The sequence below is a fragment of the Nicotiana tomentosiformis genome, chromosome 8 (genome assembly GCF_000390325.3).
Source record: "Nicotiana tomentosiformis chromosome 8, ASM39032v3, whole genome shotgun sequence".
In the NCBI taxonomy this organism is placed as follows: Eukaryota; Viridiplantae; Streptophyta; class Magnoliopsida; order Solanales; family Solanaceae; genus Nicotiana; species Nicotiana tomentosiformis.
This window is the reverse complement of record NC_090819.1, coordinates 80,296,878-80,307,584: the sequence shown is the minus strand read 5'-3', so window position 1 is coordinate 80,307,584 and position 10,707 is coordinate 80,296,878. Positions and strand designations below refer to the sequence as shown.

Sequence of the window (10,707 nt, the reverse complement as noted above, 5' to 3'; positions counted from 1 at the left end):
GCTTTCTGAAAAGCCTCGCAGCTGCTTCCTTTCTTCTATAAATAAAGGAGTTTTCAGTTCATTATGTACATGAATTTGAAGTTGAATAAAATATCAATCTCCTTCTATACTTGTCTTCAGTTTATTTCTTTTATAGTCTTTATTTTATAACATATATATATATATATATATATATATATATATATATATATAAATAAAAGTAATGTGGCAACTCTTACCATCCAGGAATCATATTTCTCTTTTTTCTCATTTCTACCATTTGTCTGAACATCAAAAAAGGAACTGAAACGTCACTTTAAAATCTTATACTTTATCACCGGACCTTTGCATCTTCCTGTAGCGGTTACATTTCCTTCCCAATGAAGGTGTCTTTTAAAAGCTAACTCTATATTAGACATGTCCAGTTGCCGCACATTTTTCTCCAACTACAAATACTTAAAATTACAATATCAATTGTTATTTCTCTTCTTTTCTTTTTTTTTTTTGGTTTCCAACTTTCATTGATTTTTGTTGAAAATGTTGTGCTTTTGATCTTTGTTTGAGGTTTCCGGTTAGTTTTTTGTGTTTCTTTCTTTTTTTTTCTTTTTTTTTTATACCTTTAAGTGTGTTGTCATTTGCAGGTCGATGATAATTGTTGCATCCATCATTATCTTTTAAGAGGAGTAACATGCTTTTCCTTTCTCCTCCGTTTTTTTTTTTTCTGTTTCCCATCTCATTTCTTCTTCTTTTTTCTTTGGCTCCCATCTCATTTCTTCTTGGTTTATAAGTAGTGAAGTTGCTGTATATATGAAATAAAAATCATTGGAAATGTAGAGTACATTTCTCTAACAAATGAAATTTGTCAAATAAGTAATTTCCTTCAATACTATTTTTACTAACAAATGGTACAATATCTATATTATTATAAAAACATGAATACAATATCGGTTTACAAAAATAACCTTATAATATTAAGCATAATAATTCATAATAAAAGGACATAATCGGAATTCTAGATATTAGTCTTATAATCATATTAGTTTTAGGACATGATACTATACGTTAGGAATTCTATATAATTACCTTTAGGAATCGTATTAATATAATTACTTTCGGGCTGTCTAATTCATATAAAATTGAACAAGTAAATATCTTTAGTCATGTAATCCTATTACTTTTAGGATAATACTTCTTAAATTTCTATTACAAATTTAATCTGAAAACGTATTATAATGTCCTATTATTAATTTAACTTGAGAATGTATTTTATTGTCCAAATTCATTTAAAAAAATGAGATCTTATATTATTATAAAAGCATAAATACAATATTAATATACTAAAATAGTCCTAAATTATTAAACGGAAGAACTCATAGGAAGAGGATATAATTGCAATAATCTATTTTTTGGACTACAATATCTTCTATGCTAATTTTTAATATTTAAGATTTTAAATTAATAAAATTTTGTCTATTAGATTATTATTACAAATATGTAGTAAGGTTTAATAAAATTAATTTCATAAGAATCCTCCGTATTGGCAATACATTACCACTCCATAATATCCAATACTAAAAAAAATAAAAGTAATATTAATTGGACTGCATAAAGAGTTGAAATTGAGATAAAAAATACCCCCATGATAATATTTTTTTATATTATATTTGAACTATTTTTTTACTCTAATAATATTTTTTTAATCAATTTTTCGTATAATATTGAAAAATACCCAATTATTAAACAACAACTAAGAAAATATTTAAGAATATATATGTGTGAGAAAGAGAAAAAAATATTGGTAAGAGTCAATAGCACTAATGATTCTACAAATATAAAGATCTTAAAGTGAAATGTCATATCAATCCTTTACTCTTTGAAAATAAAATTTATGGTAGACAAAATTATAATTAGGATTAAATATTCAAAACAAGATGAACTAATATTAAGATTTGAATCAACATAGAATAAATTATTTTTTATGTTAAAACCAAATAATTAAATCTTATAATTAATTATTTAGCAAGAGAATTCAATTCAATTATTTTTTAAATTCATCACATGAGTAAAATTCTTATTCAAGTTAAAAAAATCTTAGGGTACATAAATTTATTCCATTAAAAGAGCGTTAGAACACAAAGTAATAAGGTTAGTATATTATTAAGAATCACAATGCTATGTAAGTGTCTGAGAAAGTACAATCAAAACTAAATCCTAAACAAGAACTAGCTTTCAGGACTATATTATAAAGAGTCGACTCTGCTATAATGAGATTATTTTTTGCAGTTGCCTCCAGCAAAATCGAAATAATATTTTCATGTCATGCATTACTTGTAAATATCATATCAAGAGGCATGGCACTGTTAGCAATAATAGCAAGTGGTGTACCAACAACGATTTTATTGTGAGGCCACCCACTTTAGATTTGATATAAATCTTCAAATAACTTAAATAACCATCACAAATATATCAAAGCGGAGTAATGGTGCTAAATTTATAAGGAAAGCAAAATTGATAATATGGGATGAAACACTTATAGCTAAGTGCCAAATGATCGAAATAATTGTCCGGAGTTCTAGAGATATATTGGATATTAATGAACCGTTTGGTGAAATATTTATGGTTTGGGATGTGATTTATGTCAAGTACTACCAGTAGTTCTAAAATCGACAAAAGCAGTGTAAAGCTAGCTTTCCAAAGTTATACTTCTGGCCTCAAATGAAAAAGTTTCAACTGACAAGAAATATAAAGTAAGAAAGAACAGATCCAGTATTCACTGTCTTCTTGCTTTGTGTCAGAAACGAAGAAGAGCATCCAATAAAAGATGATTTGGTTCTTCCTGAACACTTGGTTATCAATCCCAATGGTAATAATAGTGCATTTAATAAGAGAAATATTTCTATTATTAGATTAAAACGTAATTTGTGCAAATCACATGATATAATTAAAAAAATATCTTAGCTAGCAGAAATGAATATGTTGATCAACTAAATATAAAGTTGATTGCAAAATTTTATAGTAAAAACAAAGTGTTTTTCTATTTCTGACTCAGCAGAAAATGGTACCAATAATTATTACCAAGAAGAATACTTAAATACTTTAATACCAAATGACCTTTTACCATATATGTTTGTTGCCAAGTTTATTATTTCTTACGTATGTTAGTCACCGTTTATATAATAGACTAAGTTAAAATTAATCTTCCATTGTATATAGGTTGATTTTGAAGAAAATATGCCCGTCATGCTACTGAAAAAGTTAGATACGCCGAATAACTTATGTAATAGCACACAGATGGTATATAGAAGTTTTGACAATAACGTCATACATGCAAAAATTATGATACTAGTATGTGCTTCTAAGTATATTCTTATCCCTGAATTCAATTTTTGTCTTCCAAAACTAAGCAATATCCTTTTAAATTTGTGTGAAAATAATTTTTAGTATGTTTATGTTTTGCAAATATAATAATAAAGTACAAAGTTCCTAAATATTGGACTATATTTATCGCAATATATTTTCTTGCACGAACAACTCTATGTTTCACTTTCAAGAGAAATATCAAGATCGACAACAGGAGTTCTGGTTAAGGCAGAGCAACCAAAGCTTTAAGAGGAAACATACACAAAAAAATATTGTCCAAAAAGAAGTGTTCGTTAAGATACCATCACATTAAATACTTTAAAACTATAATATACAATTATCCAACTAACATGACAAAATTGATTATTTGTGTAAGTTTTGATGATGTCCTTTTATTTTAAATTCATGTATTATGCTAATGTAGTAATATTTTTTGGCATTTAGACGATTGGTGTATTATTATACATAATTTTTATTTATTTATTAAATTTTATTGTTCATTCATATAAATAAATGTTTAAATCATCACGTATCATTATTAACGTGCAACGCATGTTCATAGATGTTAGTAAAAAAAATAGTTCTCACAATTAGTGTACTACTCTATCTCCATTTAATTTTTAAAAAGGAAGATTTTAATTTTATCATTAAACTTTGCGCGGTCAAAATCACTAGTCATTCATTAAAAGCCAAATAAATGTCAAAATTAGGGTTTTGTCAGTCCTATATAAACAAGAAGTAAACGTCACCGGCGGCCACGATTTCGCCACGCGAAATGCCAAATTGGGCTGCACAGTAACACCCGTGTTGTCTCCCACAGGGAAATACATGATAGTCGGTCTCCTACACAAAAAGCGCCTCCTTTTGACCTTTTCTCCTCCTTTCCTTTCCCTTCCTTTCCCTTCTATCACTACTAGTCTCTGTTACTATTCTCTTTCATTTTTTTTAATCAATTTTTAATTGGAATATGACCTAAAATCTTTACTGTTTTTAAATTTGTTATCAATTTTAGATCAACCCATTCATTTAAATTTTTACAGAGATAGTAATAATATATCCTTGATTTTTTATTATTCTTTTCTTGATCAGTGTACTGTTTGTTCTTGAATTTTTTTCCAGCTTAAGTTTGATTGTTTTACACAGATCAAAGAAATTTTTGATTTTTATTTCTTGTTTCCTTTTCTTCTTGTATATTTACCAATTTGATCTTTACGTTTAATCAAGATTCAAAGATTAGTATGTGCTCAAGCAACTCTTTATATAAAAATCCAAAGCCCTGCAAACATCTTGCAGATTACAAGGTGAAAAATGGTATGAGTGGGTATAGTTTGATCCAAGAATGTTTTAAGACAACCCCATATGGTAGGACCACATTAGAAATATCTAAATCAGAGGTACATAGATGTAGTATTTGTAGTGGATATGAGGGTAGATTTTACATGTGTTTGATCTGTTCATCAGTGTTATGTTGTTTGTCACCTGAATCAAACCATGTCCTTTTGCATAGTCAGTGTAAAGCTGGGCATGAGATTTCAGTGGACATGGAAACGTCTGAGCTTTATTGCTCAGTGTGTTGTGATCAGGTGTATGATCCTGATTTTGATAAAGTTGTGATGTGTAAACACATAATGGGGTTTCCAAGAAATCAAAATGGGGTTGGGGAGAGTGAGTTGAGGTTGAGCAAGAGGAGAAGGTTGAGTTTTGGGATGGATTTAGATTCAAAGAATATGAAGAGGTTGTTTTTAAGGAGGGATCAGAAGTCGAAGTCGTGTTTTCCGTTAGGATTAAGGGGTTTGAACAATTTGGGGAATACTTGTTTCATGAACTCTGTGTTGCAAGTGTTGCTTCATGCACCCCCTTTGAGAAATTACTTCCTTAGTGATAGGCATAACCGAGATATTTGCAGAAAGATGTCGTCGGATCGGTTGTGCCTGCCTTGTGATATTGATCTTATCTTCTCAGCTGTCTTTTCTGGTGATCGGACCCCTTATAGTCCAGCTCGGTTTCTTTACAGGTCTGTATGTGTTAAAAGGATCTATCTGCTGTCATTATACCCTTAATTGCTTTTTATCTGTGCACACCATTTGATGTGTTGATACTGGACATTTGATTATAACATGGTCTGCAAAATTGTAAATAATGTTTAATCCCCGCAAATGCACAACCTTGCTTTTAGATACTCCGTCTGTTTCAAAAAGATTGGCACTATTTCCTTATTAATCTGTTCAAAAAAGATTGTAACCTTTCAATATTTCCTTAATATGAAGCATTTATAGCCACACAAATGCTATCACAGGTTTCAGACCACAAGTTTCAAAAGTTTTACAGCTACACAAATGTTATGGCTTATTTAAGACTACATATCTCAAAGGTCTTCCCTTCTTTATTAAAGTTTGTTCCAAGTCAAACTAAGACAATCTTTTTGAAATGGAGGGAGTAATATTTAACGCTATCTGTATAGGTTTTCACTTTGAAGTTTTTGGATAAACAAGATTTGGTGCATTTACACTAAAATCAGACAATAAGCAAGTTTGCTATTCTCTTATCGTGGTAAAATAAGTCTGTTGAGGTTTTCTCTATGCTGCTACGTCCATTAATATATCATCATTTGTCTAACTTAGACCATATGCTTACAGCTTATACTTGGAAAATGTTAAATTTGTTTGATGCTGACAGGTTGAAAACTTATGTAGTGATTCTTCTTAATTGAAGTGTTGTTTATGTTTGCAGTTGGTGGCAGCATTCAGAAAATCTTGCTACCTACGAGCAGCAGGATGCTCATGAGTTCTTCATTTCAATGCTGGACAGGATCCATGACAAAGAGGGGAAAGATAGTTTGGCAACCAAAGGTATCTTTTGCTGAGAATGGCTCTTATTCTTCTTGTCTAAGTATGACATTTGTTGGGGCCTGTTGTTTAGATAATGGTTCATCTCTCTGTTTGAAATGCACCAGTCAGTAGATATAGTTGAGGTCTTGTATATATGTACATGCGCAATTTCCTTTCCGGGATATCAGTTTTGGCCTGTACTTCTATCTGCGGCCAATTTCGTTGATGAGAGAAAGGATGATTCATGTATTTTAAGACCTTGAGAACTGAAGATTTGTGGCTTTCTTCTAGTTCTTTTTCTCTGATAAAAAAAACATTTCTTAAACAGATAATGGAGATTGCCAGTGTATTGCTCATAGGACTTTCTATGGGCTCTTGAGATCTGATGTCACCTGTACATCATGCGGATTCACTTCAACAACTCATGATCCTTGTATGGACATTTCTCTTGACCTGAGTAGCTGCAACTCCAGCCCAAAGGATTTGGCTAATAAGTCGAGTAAGCCAAATGAATCTCTTGTCGGTTGCTTGGACCTCTTCACAAGACCAGAAAAGTTGGGGTCCGATCAGAAACTGTACTGTGAAAATTGTCAGGAGAAGCAAGATGCATTGAAACAGATGTCTATCAAGAAGCTTCCACTGGTGCTATGTTTTCATATAAAACGATTTGAACATTCCCCCACCCGAAAAATGTCCAGAAAGATTGACCGCCACCTGCAATTTCCTTTTTCTTTAGACATGAAACCATATTTATCATCTTCAATTGTACGAAAGAGATACGGGAACAGAATCTTTTCATTCGACAGTGATGAATCAGATATTTCTACGGAATTTGAAATTTTCGCTGTGGTTACGCATTCAGGGATGTTAGAATCAGGTCACTATGTGACTTATTTGCGTTTGAGAAACCAATGGTACAAATGTGATGATGCATGGATTACTGAAGTCGATGAAGAAGTTGTCAGGTCCTCACAATGCTATCTGATGTACTATGTACAAAAGATGCTTTACCACAAGAGTTGTGAGGATGTTAGCTGCCAACCAATGTCACTTCGAGCTGACACATTTGTTCCTATAGCTGGTTGCTGCTAGAACTGCAGTTGGTGCTCGGGTGCAATTCTGGCCAGCGGGGGAAAGGTATTGGTGGGCCGTGACCATGATGGTTGTCCACGGACTCTCCACCAGCCAACTTGTCCCAGTTAAAGGGATGATATGCCGAAAATTGTATGGTAATATGATTCGGAATTTGGGTTGCGAGATAGAATGCTGAAACCTTTAGGGGGAGTCTCTTGGTGAGGACTCTTACAAAGACGGAACCACCAACTTGGTGGCATCTTTGGTCCAAGAATTAATTTACTTGTTGAGGCCATAAAAGGAGCCTTATGAATGTACAGTAACTTAACAATGTCAGGGGCATCATCTTCTCTATGGTCCATTTAATCTCTTCAAGATTCCTATTATTTTTCATTGTTGGGTTCTTAAGAGTGATCTCTTTGTCCTGTTGGTTTGTTTGAGATTGAATTATAACATGTAGCTGGATTTTATCAATCAAGAAGATAATATACATGAGTAGTTTCAAGAATTTCTTTTGCAGGATGAATGGTTTTGGGTCAAAGAGTTATGGTAGAGCTGTTGTGTACCTCCTTTTATTTAAGGCTAAAATGAGCTGCATATTGTTAGCTTGGAATTTCAAAAATGACCTTTTATGATTGACAGTTTTATGTTTTTTTCTCAAAAGTGAAAATCATTTACTATCCTGATATATAACAAGATCAGGAAATGATGCCTTGTTCATCTTTCGCGTGGAATAAAAAACATCTTTGAATTAAATTTTCAAAGGGTTTTTAAATTTTGAAATATCTATCGTCTATATTATATCCATATTCGAACCTGTAACTTTTATTTTCAAGATAATTATCAATCAAACGTTAAGGGCAGGAATGACATGTAAATAGAAAAAATGTTTTACAATAAATTGACTAGTTATAGTAAGATTTCAATCTTAAGCAATAATAGTAACAAAGTGAATCAAGACACATTCAAAATTTGTATGTCTACATACAAAAAAAAAATGATAATTTTTAATCATCTACCTCGAGTAAAAATAAAAAGAACCAAATGAATCCATACATCCATATAAAATATACAATATGTAAACCTGTATATATACATACACATATATGATATAGTAATGGTTCAAGCCGGTACATCATAAGTAAAAAGAGTGAATTCAGTTTCTTGCTTATCTATGAAACACCACATAGTTACTGTCCTTTCAAAAAGTAAATTTTATTGTTAAAGGAGACTATAAAAAGGTGAAACGGGTTTTGAAATAAAAAAGAAAAAGCTAATGGAGAAAAGAAGAAGAAGAGACGTATGCAATTATAATTTATGTATAATATAACTGTTTAAATTTTTAATTATTGAAAAAATAATGGATAGTGCACACAAGTCGAGGGTCATTTATGACTTTTTGAAGATTTCATTAATTATGAAATTTGCTCCTATTTCTTTTCACATAGTATTATATATGAGAATTAAAAGGAGAAATATACCCAACATATTACATGACATGTATCTTGTGTGAGTTCCGTCTACTCTTATTTATTGTGTTATGATGATTAATTAATATACAATTTCACTTTCTGTTTTTTCATCACTTGATTATGATTAATTAATAAGTTTTTGCCCTTTCCTCCTTGTGGCTCTTGAGCGGCCTGCAAGAGCGCGCGCGCGCACTCCCTCTCTGTAGCCCAGTCACAATCGCTAGCATTTCATATACCTCTGTTTTTCTCCCTGTGCTAATTTTTCTTTTAATATGAAGGTTCTTGAGAGGCCCCTAAAGGAAATAGTAGGACAAAGTTCCAATTTGTGTCACATGGAAAGAGTTTTTTAGTTAAAATTGTACTCTATGCAGGTCTATTTTGTTCCTTTAAATATATTTTTGAGTATATTTAATTCTTTAAATTTGTTAAAGTAGAGCATCTTTGGTTCACCTAATTGAATGATATTAAAAACTAATGGTGAATATCCACATGCTACTCACTTGTCATTGTTAAAAAAATCAAAATCCAGCAAAAAAAAAAAGAAGCTAAAATAAGAAACCAAATCATATTCCTAATTTTAATATCGGAAAATGTGAGTGGTAGGAGAAATACTAGCTCACAATAATTTGATCAACGTCTCAGCTTGTAACGACCTGACCGATCGTTTTGAACTTTAATTTTTTATTTGTTGGTTTGAGACTTTGAGTAGCTTCATATGATGTATTATGACTTGCGTGTATGTTCGATTTTGGTTTTCGAGTGGTTCGAGATTGATTTGGAAGAATGACTCTCGATTTGGAAGTTTTAAGTTGGAAGAGTTGACCAAGGTTTGACTTTTGAGTAAACAAACTCGGAATTGGGTTTTGATTGTTCCTATAGGTTCGTAGGATTATTTTGGAGTTGTACGTATGTTCGAATTTAGTTTTGGAGGTTCTTAGAAAAATTCTACACTATTTGTCAAAAGTTGGCAATTTGAATAACTTAAGAGTTCATATGTTTGACCAATAGTTGACTTTGATGTTATTGGACTTCAATTGGTGTTCCGAGACTTTCGATAGGTCTATATAGTTGAATTGAACTTGTGTGTAAATTTTAGAAGTAATCTGAAGTGTGTAAGTGTGATTCAAATACTTTTTTAAAAGAATGAAGATTTAACAACTTAAGAGAAATTCTATTCGGTTTGAGCATCGATTCTTTATTGTGATGTTTCCGTGGGTGTTTTGAGTCTTTGGATAAGTTTTGATAATGTATTTATACTTGTTAGTATGATTGGATGGGGTCCCGAGGGGCTCAAGTGTGTTTTGGATCATTGATTGAGAGACGAGTTAAGTTATAAATTTGGAGTTTGACCACGATCATTATCGGGTCAAGACAATCTCTTATAGGAGTTTTGAGTGCACGACTAGATTCGTAGCATATTTTATGATTAAAATACATATATAGTTTGTGTCCGAGAGATTTCATATGAGTTTTGGACGCTAAAACGAAGATTTTGCGATTGTTGATTTTCTAGTGTAACAATTCCGAAAATACCGGTTAGGTCCCTGAAATTTTCAGACTTCCTTTAAAACTTCAAAACATCATATCTCCCTTATTTTAAGGTCAAATTGCGTGATTCAAAAGACTATATTGGGTGTAATCTCACAAGAATTTTGTTGGAATTATCAAATGTGAGTTTCGGGATTATCTATTATCTGGTTCAGGTTGGGACAACTGCTGCATTGTTTTTATACTTATTTCGGAATTTAGTTACTTTTTTCTCACAAAGTTTTGAAGTTTGGGAAGAGACGATATTTGAGGGAGTTTTCATCTACTTCATTGGGGTAAGTAAACCTAACTCGAATTCATGATTATCACATGAATCTATTATTGATTTTGGTTCTAAATCAAGGAATCTTAAAGACAAAAGGAGGGTTTTGGCTTGAAAGATAGGAAAGTGTATTTTGGGGGGTTTTGGCAAAAAATTTCTAAAGTAAAAATTGAGATTTGAACCC

General features: G+C 31.5%; 1 protein-coding gene across 1 annotated transcript; it reads left to right on the top strand.

Moving 5' to 3' along the window:
* The first annotated feature begins 4,417 nt into the window (after positions 1-4,417).
* On the top strand, positions 4,418-7,749 carry LOC104115249 (ubiquitin C-terminal hydrolase 22). Its single transcript, XM_070182462.1, has 3 exons — positions 4,418-5,353; positions 6,070-6,188; positions 6,496-7,749. Exons 1-3 carry the CDS (start codon positions 4,578-4,580, stop codon positions 7,257-7,259), a joined length of 1,659 nt encoding a protein of 552 aa, XP_070038563.1. The 5' UTR covers positions 4,418-4,577; the 3' UTR covers positions 7,260-7,749.
* The last annotated feature ends 2,958 nt before the right edge of the window (positions 7,750-10,707 follow it).